The sequence below is a fragment of the Salvelinus fontinalis genome, chromosome 6 (genome assembly GCF_029448725.1).
Source record: "Salvelinus fontinalis isolate EN_2023a chromosome 6, ASM2944872v1, whole genome shotgun sequence".
Lineage (NCBI taxonomy): Eukaryota > Metazoa > Chordata > Actinopteri > Salmoniformes > Salmonidae > Salvelinus > Salvelinus fontinalis.
The window spans coordinates 19,047,213-19,064,087 of NC_074670.1; the positions used below are offsets into that span (position 1 = coordinate 19,047,213).

General features: G+C 43.5%; 1 protein-coding gene and 1 pseudogene across 3 annotated transcripts; both read left to right on the plus strand.

Moving 5' to 3' along the window:
• Positions 1-793: 793 nt before the first annotated feature.
• On the plus strand, positions 794-10,417 carry LOC129857276 (TBC1 domain family member 15-like). 3 transcript variants are annotated; one of them, XM_055925348.1, is made up of 10 exons: positions 794-1,402; positions 3,131-3,316; positions 3,534-3,652; positions 4,124-4,227; positions 6,230-6,297; positions 6,691-6,837; positions 6,957-7,047; positions 8,474-8,622; positions 9,011-9,166; positions 9,264-9,388. In XM_055925348.1, the coding sequence occupies exons 1-10, from the start codon at positions 1,105-1,107 to the stop codon at positions 9,284-9,286; spliced, it is 1,341 nt and encodes a 446-aa protein (XP_055781323.1). In that variant the 5' UTR covers positions 794-1,104; the 3' UTR covers positions 9,287-9,388. The 3 variants fall into 3 exon arrangements, with proteins under 3 accessions (XP_055781323.1, XP_055781324.1, XP_055781322.1); XM_055925349.1 differs by having other exon boundaries at positions 795-1,402; positions 9,011-9,160; XM_055925347.1 differs by having other exon boundaries at positions 796-1,402; positions 9,011-9,152; positions 9,264-10,417.
• Positions 10,418-11,008: 591 nt separating this feature from the next.
• LOC129857267 (heat shock cognate 71 kDa protein-like) lies at positions 11,009-16,359 on the plus strand (annotated as a pseudogene).
• The last annotated feature ends 516 nt before the right edge of the window (positions 16,360-16,875 follow it).

The window sequence follows — 16,875 nt, forward strand, 5'->3', positions numbered from 1 at the left end:
GCAGGGCTGCGTCAATGGGAGCTACAAGCAGTACCATGGCAATGGGACAAGACTCCTCCTCATCGAGGCTAGGCCTACACCTTATGGGTTAATATTTACCTCAATTATCCCAAGTAACACAACAAAATTTTTCACATATTAGGCCAAAAAAGATCACATTTATTCCCTTACTATTGTATTACTCAAAAATGTATCAAGTTATCATACAGATGATGTTGTCCTTCCCTTTGAAGTTAATGTTTTCAAAAAAAAATTTTTTTTTAAGGTGCAGAAGAGAATACTTCAGAGATGCAACTTTTCTTTTTATGCTTTTCTGGCAGTGAAGCTGTTGGTCATCCTAGTGCTTGGAGGCCTCAGAATCAGTTCTTAAAGATTTTATTTGGAGGATTTAATAAAGGTTAAATTAAAAAACTGTTAAGTAGTTTTTCAATTCATTAATGGAAAAAGGCCCATCATATTGTATGGTCATTATCTTGGTCATTAGTTTTAGTATTGCACTGAATCTGCATTTCACAGACCACTTCCATTCATAGTGTGGGAGGAAATTTAGATTTAATTTAGATTTAGGTTTGAGTGTGTAGCATGATAAAAGAGCAGTTTAGAATTGTCCATCACAAGAAGCCACGAATATGAATGAAGGCGTTTCACTTTCAAACGCTTATGCCAGACTGACCATGTGTAGCCTAGCTTTACACAGTAGAAATAGTTGTCTTGTAAAAACCCCTAGGTGGTGTTAAAATGCTCCTGTAGCCGAAGAATGGCGGCTTTCAACCCGACATAAAAACCCGAATGTAGGCCACACACACAAAACAAGGTTCAGTCATATGATTCACTCACAGGAAGAACTTTGGTCGTGAGGTTTAAAGTGGGCAGAGCATAAAAGTCTCACACAACATGGATTCCTGCCTGAACTGGGAAATGTCCTAACTCCTGTGTATTGAAGGATATTCCATTTAAAGTCGGAGCGCTGCATAAACATTAAATTGAAAGGAAGGTAAAACGTAACTTTATTTTTTACAACAAACAAATGTAGCGGGCACTCAATGCGTTTTCACGAGGGATGTTTGTGTTTTACACTTCGTGTCATTAGTGAGAATATACATCATGGACACTCTACAGGAGAACGGGCTACAGCACTCACCTGCACTTGATATTCCCGGTCGTGAAAGTACTGCCAAAGAACTCGGAGTACATGGGACTCCCCTTAAAACAAAGGGAAAGCATGGGACAGCGAAAATAAGTTCACCTGTCAATAATGTCACGGCGGAGTTTGGGAACCAACAGAAAGTATCATTGGTAAACGCACCTGCTCTACCCACGACACCTCTCGAGTTACCTGGCGTTATGGACGCAGAGGGGAGAGTGGACGAGTCCAGGCTGCGGATGCACATTTTCAAGAATGGTAAGGATGGGATACGATATCCCAAAGAGAAATTGATGGGCATGAATCACTGCCAATTCATAATTCAACATATTAATTGATTGAAAAGTATTTAATATTCAAACATTATGGGCCAGTAAGCTGGAGCCTATCACAGTTTAAATTAAGTAAAGTTAAATTGTTTCCCAGTGCTGGGTTTCCCAGATTTGCTATTGCTCTATCAATATCTACAAGTCAAGAGGAAGTCAAGTGATGTTTGCCTGAGGAGCTAGCTGACTGCACTACAGTTCAACCATTCTCTAGAAAGCCATGTAATCAAACCTCGCTGAGACCCCTCAAGCAAAGACTTTTAGAAACAGACAATGGTTTGGTTTTACAGTTACCAGTCAAGACCTTTGGTGTGATCTGACAGATTATTTAAAAATCATGATTCACATGAAATCCATCAGTCATGGTTTGTGGGTATGACATCAACAGTCCACACACATCTGCTCTTGAGGGAAAACAAGAGGGGAGTGTATGAATGGGTGAATAGCTGGGGACTGTATACTTTCTAGCTTCTATCTGCATCAATGCTCCATAAGTAAGTTGCAGTCACCGGTACACTCAGGGCCTTCACTCACATGTTTTCAAGCTCAAGGTGAAATGGACCCTAACATCAGATCTAGGATCAGATTATCCAACTACCAATCATAATCTTAACCATTTAGGGATGACAAAATATCTGACCATGTATCAGTGGTTAGGGGAAACAGCTACAGTATATGACTAAGATGTAGGACTCAGGGTGCTTAGTGTTGACTGTAAACACTGAACCCCCCCTCTGACTTTAGTTCCTGGGAACCCCTAGGGCTTCGTCATGCTGAAAAGCTCAGAGAGAGTCCATTGCACGCAAGGTAGAGCTCTGAGCTAGGTACATGGTATACTGCTACAGAGGCGTTACTACTGTGACAGTGTTTATCAAAAAACTTAATTAGGAACACGGAACCCCCCCCTCTCTTTCATTGATGCACATTCCTTCTCTCCTCTGGCGCGATATCATTAGCTGAAATGACTATGGTGTAAAAACATTATATAATAATCCCTGTCAGAGCTCTAAGAAGGGGGCTAAAGGTCTCCACGCTGAGGATCAAGACTTGTTTTGCACACTAACCATTATAAGCCACTCATTCCTTGAGAAGCCTAGTTTGTTTAGGGATAAATTAGCTAGAAGGAATAAATTAGGCGCTTTATCTCCCGAGTTGCGTAGCGGTCTAAGGCACTACATCTCAGTGCTAGAGGCATCACTACAGACCCTGGTTCGATTACAGGCTTTATCACAACCGGACGTGTTTGGGAGTCACATAAGGCGGCGCACAATTGGCCCAGCGTCGTTAGGGTTTGGCCAGGGTAGGCCGCCATTGTAAATAAGAATTCTTTCTTAACTGACTTGCCTAGCTAAATAAAAAATGTTTAAAAAAATCTAGTCAGAGGCCAATTGATCCAATAGCTTATCGTTTATATTTTAGTTCTAGTCTAGTCTTCACACTCCTGTAAAATTATGCAGAAGTCTCAACATTATAACCTGAGTCGATTCTGTTGAAAAGCTAGAGACCTACCAGTCCAGAACACCAAGTGGACATGTCTTTGCATCTCTCACCTATCCAGTTGTTTCCCATCAGTGAGGTTGAGGAGTGAGGAAATGGAGTACACAGGAGGAAAGAAGCCATTGTAAAGTATCTGGACTCAACCTGTGCTGTATGTGTCTAGGTGGTGTGTCCCCTTCGGGGCGTGGCCAGGTGTGGCGTTTCCTGTTCGGGATGTACCCCTGCAGCTCCACCTCTCTGGAGCGCCCCCTACTGCAGGAGCAGCTCAACGTCCGCTACCACTCCATGAAGAGGAAGTGGCAGCAGCTTTTTCCTGCCGCTGTCCGACTGCGTATAAATGGCACCGATGGTAGGGCCTGGATGTAGATCAACTTATACTCTTTCTTTCTCTCTCTTGCTATCTATTGTTGTTCAGCACCTTATTCGAGACTCATCAACTTTATGCTGGAATCTATGAGCTCAACCAATTTTGTAAATTCTCCCTGGTTTCCTCCTGTAAAGTTGCTTCCTTCACTCTCGCTCACCTGTCTACAATTCTCTTCCTCCTTCCCTGTGTGTGTTTCTAGCTGAGTTGGTGGCAGCGGTGCGGTACTTCGATGTGAGGCAGGACAGGGTCCAGCTGCAGGCTCAGAACCAGTGTGACGAGGTCAAGGAGAGGCTGTCCTTCCTGGAGCTACAGGCCCAGGTAAACCACCAGCCTCAGAAAGTACACACAAACCCCCTGAAAAGTACATGGTTTAACTGCTTCTCCCTCTTTGCATTTTTGTTTGTAAGAGATCAAAATTACCATACACCTTCCCTATTGACCATTCACCTATTCATAGTTAATATGTTCAACAGAAGTGCTATGCGTTGAAAATGTACTAAGGTAATTTAGCTTGGGGCTGTTTGAAATGTTGTCAGTTTATATTGCACCAGGATATGGGTGTTAGGCTACAAACTGTGTTTTAGTCATGTACATGTCAATATAATCCACTCTGTCATTTTATTACTGAATATTATATTTTATAATCTCTTAACAGCTGGTCACACTCTCCGAGGTTGACATTTCTTGTTACAGACCTTTACAGTCTACAGTATGCTAGACTGAAATCTGAGATGATGACATAGTCCATCTGACCACTAATATCTTTGTTTCTCTGACCCCTGAACCCAGGTGTTGTTTGAGCGGGTGACCTTTGATCTGGAGGAGCTCCAAGAGGCCATCCGAATCATCGACAAGGACGTGCCTCGGACAGACAGAGACCTACCCTACTACTCGTGAGTGGCTTTAGTTCATTATCAACTTCAGTCTCTGTACATTGAGACAGAGCGCCAATGAAATTCTCACAGATGAATACTCAATACTTTGTGGTGATCAAATAGTAAGTCGGTAGCCAGAGTCTACGCCCCCTCGTCGGAGATTGGTCACCAGTAGGGATTCTTCAATGAAGTGCTTGTTGTCATTCAACGAGAGATGACTCGTCCTCATGCACATTTTTTCACTTGAGAAATACTGCACCAAACATTCTAGTCAGATACAAAATTGCACGATTAAGATCTCCTCTGGAAATCCTCAAAATTAATGACAGATTTCTTGAGTTACCTTAAATTAATCCTGACTTTTTGAGGAAGTGTAATCTGGCTACGGCGTCTCAAAATGGACAAACAGTACTCTTGCCACTTGTTTCCCCCTCGTTTTTCAAGCGACGTTTTTTTATTGGAGTAAGCGATCACATTAGTTTCGGTTAGCCGAGCTCGGCTAGGCGCCAGGCAAACTAAAGCATGCTGATGCCTTTACAGGGAACATTGCTCAACACTTAACAGAAACAGGAAGCTTAACAGGATTTATGTTTCAACTCCTCTGGCAGGCTGTCAGCTACAAACAGTTCAACACTTAAATCAACAGGGCATATTGGAGTAGGGCCTTAAGTGTTTGTTCTCTGTCGACATGTATAAGCAGTGACACACTGACTACCTGTTGGTTTTAGGATAAGAAAGCTGTGTCGTTACAACGTTAAAGGTTTTTAGCTTGACATTACAACCCATATAAAGCCAGTAGGCTACATGTAGCTACTCATTTTAAGGATCAGTCTTTTTGTGTGAGGTATCAGTGTATTTGATCTGATTTGTTTTAACGAGGGTTGCAAAACTACTGGTAATTTACCAAAGTTATCAGATTTTGTCAAAGTCATTTTGGTAATTAACAGTTAATTTATCTATGGTAACTTTAAAAAAAAAAAATCATATAAAATAGTGATATTTTCTTAATCTTTACATCTGTGTGTCCATTAGTTTATAGTGCAGCGTTTCCCAAACTAGGGGTAGAGACAAAGAAAAAAATATGAATAATTGCGCTTGGTTCATAGAACCGGGATTCTGTCAGTAACCTCCAGTGATACGGTTGTAATAAACAGAGCAGTTTGTTTTCTTCCTACAAATGTCTCAACATTTTTTACGGGTTAAGCTACAAAATATTATGACGCCTTCACTGAAAGATAAGGAATACGTATGTGTCTTCTGTTTCCCTCAAACTGCGCAGGACTCATTAGAACAGAGTGGACAAGACCAGGCTCTAAATCAGACTGGGGGGAAAAAGAATATCATCAATGATCTTTTCTACACGGAATATCATGCTAAATTATTGCCTGATGATCTTCTGAATTTCCCAATACCTTTCTGATGCATTTGTCACCTCAAACCATACTTCCTTTTGATTGAAGTACTGTCAAACTGATTTGTAATAGATTGCCATAGCCCCAATTAAAAAAGTAAACATTGGCCTTTGATTACATCACTGTTTTTACATGGTTGGGTTGCAAAAAAAAAAGTTATGGAAACCCTGTTCTAGTGGATAGACCATATGGTTCAGGAGAAAATGGCCTACATAATGAAAAAAAGCATATTAAATAGAATGACATTGTCTGCAACTCTTCCAACTATTTACTTTTTTCACAACTGCCACCAGTTCGGCCCCAAAACATTTACAACAAAGACATACTGACATACCCGTAGTAAAATAAATACAAGCATATAAAAAAGATAGAAAGGACATTCCATGCTGAAACCCTCATATTAAATACTAACACTATTCATAAATTTATGGGTTTTATTAAGGATTATGTTTAACAGCTTTGTCACATTTAAGACATTTTATTACATGTTATGAGAATTACCTGAAATCATAGAAAGTGTCCAATATTCTAGTAGTGTACTGGTAAAGTTACCAGTAACATTTTCTCCCTTTGCAACCCTAGTGTTTTTGGTTTGTTTGCTTTTACAGGGGTGAAGGCTTGGGCAATCTGCTGGTGTTGAGGGATATTCTCATCACATATGCTGCTTTTCACCCAGGTAATCTCTCTTTCTCTCTCCTATTGTCTCTTTCTCTTCTCTTTTTCTTTCTTTTCTCACTCTCTCTGTTTATCTTTGACCCTGCCCATCTCAGTTTTTAGTGCTGCAAATACTGTATACTGGTCATGAGCCGGTTGTCACCCAACCACTGAAAGGAAGTTTAGTTAGAGAGCCCTCTATGGAGAAATATATGTTGGCGGAGTAACGTGTTACACAATCCCAACTTGACAAATGTGTGTGTAGGTTTTCGCGGCTGTCTGCCATGGAAGTAAATGCATAATTTACGAGAAATGTACACGCATATTTCATGTTTAGATTATCCCCTTAGTCTTAGTAGTAAGCTAAAGTAACTGTATTTACTTACTTTCTTCATGCTGATGTGCTGAGGGTCAGAGGTGAGCTATGCTCAGGGGATGAATGACCTTTGTAGCCGATTCCTGGAGGTGCTGGACTCTGAGGTGGACACATACTGGAGCTTCTCCTGCTACATGGAGAAGTTCTCCAAGGACTTCCGCGCTGACGGCCTGCACAGGAAGATAGGTTTGTTAGTTTTAATTATGTTTTTTAATTTATTTGTCTGTCTTCTCTGTACATGTGTAATAATATGGTAGACTTGATAATAAGGTAATGTTATTAACGTTTTGATTGTTGTCACTCAGAGCTGGAGGCAGCACTGCTGAAGGAGTTGGATCCTCAGCTCCACACCCACCTGATCACAGATAGCATGGAGAGTTTCACCTTCTGTCACAGGTACACAACACACACGCATATACTGCATCTGTATGTTTGCAGTACATACTTTTTCCACATACCATGTAGTGCACAGGTGTCAAACTCATTCCACGGGGGGCCGAGTGTCTGCGGGTTTTCGCTCCTCCCTTGTACTTGATTGATGAATTAACATCACTAATTAGTTAGGAACTCCCCACACCTGGTTGTCTAGGGCTTTATTGAAAGGAAAAACCAAAAACCTGCAGACACTAGGCCCTCCGTGGAATGAGTTTGACACCCCTGATGTAGTGTATGTGGACACCTGCTAGTCGAACCTCTTATTCTAAAATCATGAGCATTAATATGGAGTTGGTCCCCCCCTTTGCTGCTTTAACTGCCTCACCTTTTCTGGGAAGGCTTTCCACTAGATGTTGGAACATTGCTGCGGGGCCTTGCTTCCATTCAGCCACATGAACATTAGTGAGGTCGAGCACTGATGTTGGGCGATTAGGCCTGGCTCGCAGTTGGCATTCCAATTCATCCCAAAGGTGTTCACTAGGGTTGAGGTCAGGGCTCTGTGCAGGCCAGTCAAGTTCTTCCACACCGATCTCGACAAACCATTTCTGAATGGACCTCGCTTGTGCACGGGGGCATTGTCATGCTGAAACACGAAAGGGCCTTCTCCAAACTGTTGCCACAAAGTTGGAAGCACAAAATCATCTAGGATGTCATTGTATGCTGGAGTGTTAAGATTTCCCTTCATTGGAACTAAGGGGCCTAGACCATTATGTCTCCTCCACCAAACTTTACAGTTGGCGCTGTGCATTGGGGCAGATGGCGTTCTCCTGGCATCCGCCAAACCCAGATTCTTTCGTCATACTGCCAGATGGTGAAGCGTGATTCATCACTCCAGAGAACGCGTTTCCACTGTCCAATGGCGGCGAGCTTTACACCACTGCAGCCGGTGCTCGGCCATGGAAACCCATTTCATGAAGCTTCCAAATAAAAGTGCTGTGGTGTCATTACTTTGAGGCAGTTTGGAACTTAGTAGTGAGAGCTGCAACCAAGCGCAGACAATTTTTACGCGCTTCAGCACTCGGCGGTCCCGTTCTGTGAGCTTGTGTGGCCTACCACTTCGCGGCTGAGCCGTTGTTGCTGCTAGACGTTTCCACTTCGCAATAACAGCATTTACAGTTGACCGGGGAAGCTCTAGCAGGGCAGAAATTTGATGAACTGACTTGTTGGAAAGGTGGCATCCTATGATGGTGCCACGTTGAAAGTCCAATGAGCTCTTAAGTACTGGCCATTCTACTGCCAATATTTGTCTATGTAGATTACATGACTGTGCTCGATTTTATACACCTGTCAGCAACCGGTGTGGCTGAAATGGCAGAATCCACTAATTTGAAGGGGTGTATTTGCATGAAATGTGTATACTTACATGTATGTGTGTCCCCTCTCCCAGATGGCTGCTGCTGGGTTTCCAAAGGGAATTTGAGCACTGTGACGCCCTGCGTCTCTTTGAGATCCTGAGCTGTGACCACCTGGAGCTCATCTCCCAGCAGGTGGACCGCGCCCGCTACCAGGAGAGGATCGCCCGCAGGCAGAGTATAGGTGAGACGGTAGTCTCCTGTGGCTATCCTTCCAAGTCACAGGCTAGTGAGTCAGTGACATGTGACAGTACATAAGAAACACTGCACAGCATGGTTCCAAATACACAATATATTGTAAAGTGGAAATGTCTAGGAGCAACAACGGCTCAGCCGCGAAGTGGTAGACCACACAAGCTCACAGAACAGGACCACCGAGTGCTGATTTTGGAATGAGATGTTCGACGAGCAGGTGTCCACATACTTTTGGTCATGTAGTGTATATGTCCATACAATTGGTAATATGAATTTACAGAAGCCGTTTTGGTCCTTCTGTATTTGCTTATAACAATGGTATGTTGTCCTTCTTGTGATTTGTTTGTGTTGCAACGAATGCTCTGGGATGGTTCCAGAGGATAAACCAGTGTCTGAGGCACAGGCCGTCAACACAGAATTCACCTTTGAACTCTTCATCTGTGCCACCATATTATTGGACAACAGAGATGCCCTGCTGAGGTGTAGGAACGATGTGCAGCTCATCCAGTTCACCAACAGGTGTGTGTGTGTGTGTGTGTGTGAGTATCTGCATCCGTCCATCATCTGAAATATTTGCCTTTTCATTACAAAGCAATACAACCAGACTCATCAGTCTTTCTCTCCGTGCAGTTTGCAGGGCACTCTGGACCTGAACCTCACCCTGAAGAAAGCAGAGGAGCATTTCTACAACTACTGTAAGCGCTCTGCTTGGGACTATATGAACGGCCGCTGCAGAACAAGTAAAAACAAGGAGGGACACTTCTTGTTCCAGCTCCGCAGCTTCTTCTCCTGAACCCAGATCAGTCCTTAACTTAACCTCTTGAACATTCACCTACAACCTGTAGTAACTGTGTGGTGGACTCAAAACAAGGGACCCATTTCCTAAGATGAGTGTGCGCTATTTACATCTCTTGTCCACTAACGTTGACACATTCATATTTCTGGGGGATCTACCTTGAGTGAGTGATGCTGCTTACTTACCAACAATTCTGTCAATTTGGACTCTCTCTTTGTTGTTGTTTCTGATTATGTTAATTTTGATCTATTTATTATTTAGAAAGGTGTCAATGAACGGGTAGAAAAGTGTGCAACGCTGAATTAGTTACATACGTTCACCTGGAGTTTGGCCTTCTTGATTTCTATGTTTTTCTTGCTGAGTTTAGAAGAAAGCCCTGTTTACAAAATGATATACTAATTAGGAATATGATGTGGCCAGAAGGGGTTCTCACCCTTGATCTGAGATTCAACTATATAATATGTGATACTACTGGAAGAAAACAAGTCTTGGAACTGCATCAGGTGGTGGTGGTGGGTTTGGGGGGGGTCTTGTAGGCCCCCAGAACCCTTCCAGACAGTGTGCTAATACTGTCTGGAATACTAAAATAAATATGCATGTCTGTCACAATCTTGCTTCGTGAAAGTTTGATATTATGTGTGTGGGTTAGTTTGTTGGTGATTTAAATGTTTTATTCTGATCCAGCTATTTGCCATTAAAGGAGATGTCATTTTCAAGTGTCCAGTGCTTTTAGGCAGATAGGAGTGAACATGTAATTCCGAGTATAATTGGGTTTGGAGCAATTCATTAAAAAATGTTTTACAAACGAAGGCCACCAGTGAGGAGGATGATTATTTCCAGATGTATAGCTGCTTGACATTTCAGTTCCTCGACCTGCAAGTTGGAGAGTGAAGAATAGGTTTCTGCATGTTGGAGGGACATTCTTGTTATTGTATGTACGGACTGTTATTATATAAGGGTTAAATGTAATAAACTGTGGGACATTAAAGGCGTGTTTATGTTCTTCATTTAACCTTTTTAGGTTTAATAGCCTTTGTGTGACCTACTTGACGTAAGCCCTTGGTGAATGCTTTCATGGTTAGTGTAGTATTTTCATGGAGTATGCTGTGAAAGGTTCAGACAACTATATAAAAAACAAATGCTTCATTTAGTCCAAAATACTGTCAATTCATTACAGCATGTAATTTACTGTACAAACTAGAATGTGCTTTGCTGCTTGCTGTCCTGCTTATCTAATGAATGTGAATCCACAGGCCGGCTGCTGGTAGAAGATATCTGTAGTCTTCTCACAGTGCTTATCTCACTGAACAGCCCCCAGACCATGTGAATCAAATTAAACATGCCCTGAGAAAACCTCCTTACTCTGAACAGGACAAACTTGTTTCACATTTTTTTTTAAATAAAACAGGAATTAAGATAGTGTAGAGAGAAAATACAATCGTCTTTTCTAATTTCTATTCACTGAAAAGGGCTAACGGCAATTCAGCTCCTATACCAGATACAGTTAGAGTTGGCTAGCACTGAATGGAATGGGCACATGCAGGCAGTTACGTGGGCCTAGAACTTTCTCTGGCTGAGTCACCTGATTCCCTGATGGAATCTCAGTGAGCCGTGTGCTGTCTGTCTGTGGCTATATACTCTGGAGAGACGCGACACTCGTCCTCTTAGTCTTTCTGTCCAGGAAAGGGAGAGGAGTGCTTCAGTGGAATTAAGCAGCTGGTGTTCTGTGGTTTGTGTGGTAATCTTTGAAGCGTTGCACAACTGACTGAGCAAGGTAACTCCTTTTCTAAGAAGCGTTGCATTCAGCTCTGCTTTTTCAGCTTGACTTGCCAGCTCCTGTCCAACTCAAGGGACATGACCCGACTTTCATAATGACACTAGCAAGCTTTATGTCAACTATTGGCTGTCGGAGGAGCATTAAGAAGTAGCATAAAGCTTATCTCATTGTTTAAGCAGTGTTTAAGTAGCATGAAGCCAAAAGTTCTTGTAAAGCCTGTTTGAATGATTTGTCTTGCATGACTTTCTGTTTCTGGGCACACATGTTCTCCAGTGTCCACTGACATGCTTGACCAGTGGAAGTTGTGCCTGTAATCCCTTTGTGTCATGCCTGGTCTCACTGTATGTCACAAACACTGTCAGTGTCACACACCACACCCAATGGTGTCAGCTCTGTCCATGTGCTTGATCCATGCTTGATGCTTCTCTGTCAGTTTGAACACTAATCATGCACATATGAAATATACGCAGCTGATCTAAATATGGGTACAGTGGTATGTATGGTATACTTAGCACCGATAGTTATTAGATACGTTTTTAAAAAATAGATAAAAAGGATGCTAACAAGAGTTTGTTCAAATTAAATGAATATACCAGTAGTAACAGAATTAGATCATAAGTGATAAGGAACTTACCAGTAGTTTGTGTGAGGTGGCTTTGTCTATTTAATCCATCCCGAATATGAGAAATGCTACTTTTATCCTTTCACAAGAATACAGTGAGTGGCTGTATAACATAATAGGTACCGTATTTACATGCCAAACATAAAATCAAAAATATTACGATCAAATATTTGGGCCTCACCACATGATCTGGCCCTGTCTAGCATGTTCACCATTTCAACAATCCCCCCTTGTTTCCCCACTGAGTTAATGTATTAGTTAATTGTGAGGTAACATCTTTAAAATATATCATAGTTCCTTCTCCAGTAGTGAGGTTTCTAAGGCTTTTACTGTCATTACAGCCCAGGCCCAAAATAACTTTCATATTACACAATAGTGAAGTACAGTAGTAAGTATTTCAACAAGGTAACTGCCCAGTACATATGATATTGGCAAAGTCCAGTTTTACTTAACAGCTCATTAATAATCACTTAATTTAATCCAACCCGTGTTCCAACAACAGATCTGTGAGCCATATTAATAGAATGTGTTGGTAGTTTGTGGGATTCAGCTGTTGGAAAAAAGCCACTGTGTTAATACATCACATTGACTTAGCCTGGCTGGTAACAGTTGGGTGTTGTATTGCCAGAATGATCTGTGGAGAGGGGAGAACAGGATGAGGGAGGGGAGGGTGAGGGAGGGTGACCTGTTGCCTCTGGTGGAATGCTACTGGTGGTACTGCTGCTTTAAGGAGTTGCGGTGTTGGTACCACTCCACTGGTTGGCATGTTGCCATGACAGCACTTTCTAGAACAGCTGAGCCCCGGGGATCACTTCCAATTTGGGGGCTCACGTGGGACTGCATCTGCTCTCTGTCAATGACAGGGAAGGAACACACACACTGTCAAAGACGTGCACGTGTGCGCGCATGCACATACATGAACATGATGACCTTTAACCCCAAAGGCCTTCAACACAAGTTGAAACATTTGACTGTTGTCATCCAACTACCTGTTGCTAACTACTAATAACTGATAATAATCAAAAGAGAAGGTTTTATAACAATATCGTCTTCATGAAAAGTATCTTTCAACATTCTTGTATGATACTGTAGGCCTACGTAATCCTCAAATAATTCAAGTAATTCTCCTCTCACTAATGAACTCTAATTCTGGTCTTGTTGTTGCAGGATGTCTAAAGGACCAGCAGTAGGCATTGACCTGGGGACCACATACTCCTGTGTGGGCATCTTTCAGCATGGCAAGGTGGAGATCATCGCCAACGACCAGGGCAACAGAACCACACCCAGCTATGTGGCCTTCACCGACACGGAGAGGCTGATCGGTGACGCCGCCAAGAACCAGGTGGCCATGAACCCCACCAACACTGTGTTCGGTAAGCACATCACCTCACCTTGGCACACAGTGGGTAGTTGGATGAAGTCTCTAGTGGACAAAGGGAACAGAATCAAGGTTTATTTGAAGCTCAGCGCTGTAGCCTCTTGCCTGTTGTTATCAGTAGTCCCCACTTGAGGGCCTAAAAGTACTAGATTTAAATCCATCAGCCTCGCCCCACTCCATTAGGGGGAAATGCAAAACTGACCTTAGACCAGTGTCCACAGACAAATTCATCCTACTCTTGAAAATCAACCCTACTCTGCCATCCCTGTGTCCAAAGATGCCAAGCGTCTAATTGGTCGTAAGTTTGATGATGCTGTGGTACAGTCGGACATGAAGCACTGGCCCTTCACAGTGGTGAGCGATGGTGGCAAACCCAAGATGGAGGTAGAGTACAAGGGAGAGAGGAAGACCTTTTTCCCTGAGGAGGTGTCCTCCATGGTGCTCACCAAGATGAAGGAGATCTCTGAAGCTTACCTGGGCAAGGTAGGGAGTCTGACTAACCAAATGAAAAAACACCTCAATTCTAAATCTACTCTTAGCTCCTACCCACTCCATACACCCCATGTAGGTTTGAAAAGATTGGATGGGTATACATTATATGTTAATAACTCAAACTGACAGTCTATTTAGGGATGATACACACTAGCTCTAACTAATAGTGTTTTCCCCTCTTCAGCCAGTGAACAATGCTGTCATCACAGTCCCTGCCTACTTCAACGACTCCCAGCGCCAAGCAACCAAAGATGCTGGAGTGATCTCTGGACTCAACGTCCTGCGCATCATCAACGAGCCCACCGCTGCAGCCATCGCCTATGGCCTGGACAAGAAGGTACAGAAACCCCAAAACAAACAAAAAAACACTGGGTTGTACGGCTCACACTAGGTCTGCTTGATTAGTCCTTTGAAAGTCCGACTGACTTAATTGCTCTCCCTTATCAGGTCGGCGGTGAGCGCAACGTCCTGATCTTCGACCTGGGCGGCGGCACCTTTGACGTGTCCATCCTCACCATCGAGGATGGCATCTTTGAGGTCAAGTCCACTGCTGGCGACACCCACCTGGGAGGCGAGGACTTCGACAACCGCATGGTCAGCCACTTCATCGGTGAGTTTAAGCGTAAATTCAAGAAGGACATCAGCGGCAACAAGCGGGCAGTGCGGCGCCTGCGCACTGCCTGTGAGCGGGCCAAGCGCACCCTCTCCTCCAGCACCCAAGCCAGCATCGAGATTGACTCCCTCTATGAGGGTGCCGACTTCTACACCTCCATTACCAGGGCTCGCTTTGAGGAGCTCAACGCTGACCTGTTCCGCGGTACCCTGGAACCTGTGGAGAAGTCTATGAGAGATGCCAAGATGGACAAGGCCCAGATAAACGACATCGTCCTGGTGGGAGGCTCCACACGTATTCCCAAGATCCAGAAGCTTCTGCAGGACTTATTCAATGGCCGAGACCTCAACAAGAGCATCAACCCTGATGAGGCTGTGGCTTATGGTGCCGGTAGGTATCACACTGTGTGTTGCAGGAATATCTCACTGTGTCAAGTGTATGTGATTCAATGTTTCATCCAACATCTCCTCTCTGTCCTCCACAGCTGTGCAGGCTGCCATCTTAGCCGGTGACAAGTCAGAGAACGTGCAGGACCTGCTGCTGCTGGACGTCACACCCCTGTCCCTGGGTATTGAGACAGCCGGAGGTGTCATGACCGTGCTCATCAAAAGGAACACCACCATCCCCACCAAGCAGACCCAGACCTTCACAACATACTCAGAAAACCAACCCGGAGTGCTCATCCAGGTGAGTCTTTTATCAGCTGTACAAGGCCAACGTTTGTATAAAGTAGTCAGAACACCTATACCCTCTGTGATTCTATCTGGTATTAATCCATTCCCACAATTTCTTTCTCAGGTGTATGAGGGGGAGAGAGCCATGACCAAGGACAACAATATCCTCGGCAAGTTTGAGCTCACCGGAATCCCCCCTGCCCCCAGGGGCGTCCCCCAGATCGAGGTGACCTTTGACATTGACGCCAACGGCATCCTCAATGTGTCTGCGGTGGACAAGAGCACCGGCAAGGAGAACAAGATCACCATCACCAATGACAAAGGTATGCCTCCTTAACCTTGAACCTCACGACATGATCAAATGTCTTATTGTTTTCCAACCCTTTCCTCAAAGTCCCAAAAAGAAAGAGAGACAACAGGAACGAGTAGGAGATAATGAATATGTCACATATGGGAAAATATATAATGATGTCTGTATCTTGTCATCCCCAGGACGTCTGACCAAGGAGGACATTGAGCGCATGGTGCAAGAGGCTGACCAGTACAGGGCTGAGGACGAGGCTCAGAAGGAGAAGGTCACAGCTAAGAACTCACTGGAGTCCCTGGCCTTCAACATGAAGAGCACCGTGGACGACGAGAAGCTTGCGGAAAAGATCAGCCCGGAGGACAAGAAGACCATCGTGGACAAGTGCAACGAAGTGATCTCCTGGCTGGACAGGAACCAGGTAAACCACAGGTGGCTGGTCTAGAGTTCCACCTAGATTGAGTGTTCTTAGTGCAACATCAGTTGGTTAGCAATGGTTTCACATTGATGCATTTCCTCCCTTGGTAAAAGTAGGCTACACAGTAAGTAAATCATATAAGATAGACTATTGTGATCACCACCTGTCTCTTACCCTTTCATACTCTCTCGTCTCTCTCCTTGTCTTTATCTAGACGGCAGAGAAGGATGAGTATGAGCACCAGCAGAAGGAGCTGGAGAAGGTGTGTAACCCCATCATTACCAATCTGTATCAGGGTACCGGAGGCCCGCCAGGAGGTATGCCAGGTGGTATGCCAGGCGGTATGCCTGGAGGTTTCCCTGGAGGTGCTGGAGCTGGCTCTTCCTCTGGTCCAACCATCGAGGAGGTCGACTAAAATCCCTGACCTCTACAGGAGAGAATCCACATCCTGTCCACATCTCAGCTCCCATGCTTCACACAACACCTACTGCAGACCTGGCTTGTGTCCTCACTTCTCTTATTGAGAACATCCTGTGTAATATTTATATCTACGGCAGGCTCCTACAGCTTTGTACTGTTGTGCAGTTCACACAACCTTCACTTTTATCAGATTGAATATATCACAACCAATAAAGCTGGATTCTGATAAGCATTTTTTGTGTTTTTCTTTAACCTCCCACCAAATACCCTCCCTGAGGTTTGAGATGACAAATACATTTTATACATTAACAGAGTTAAGAGTTAATGTACATTAACAGAGTCACAAAGTGCTTAAAGTCTTATAAACTTGTATGAACATCTGCACTATTGCTCATCAGAAAAGTTCCCTCAAAAGTGACATTCATCTTGTAGCAATCTTATTATGAAGAAGTAGAAATAGGTATGTATGTGATTATGATGTGTGAAGACAGCACCATGTGCAGATTCAGATTTTGTTCTTGACTGGTTGATAAACTTGTCTCTTTCTAAAAATGTAATGGGATAAGTTCCTATTTTCTGGAGGTTTTCTCAGTGGCCTCATCCTCATGGTGGTGGGTCCTCTGTTACAACCCTCAAATGTAGTGACATTTTAAATGTGTCAAAGTATGAACTTGAATAGCAATGTGAACACATGTCCTTACTGCTACTTTGTATAGATTAATAAATCCCAATAGCTTCCTTTCTTAAT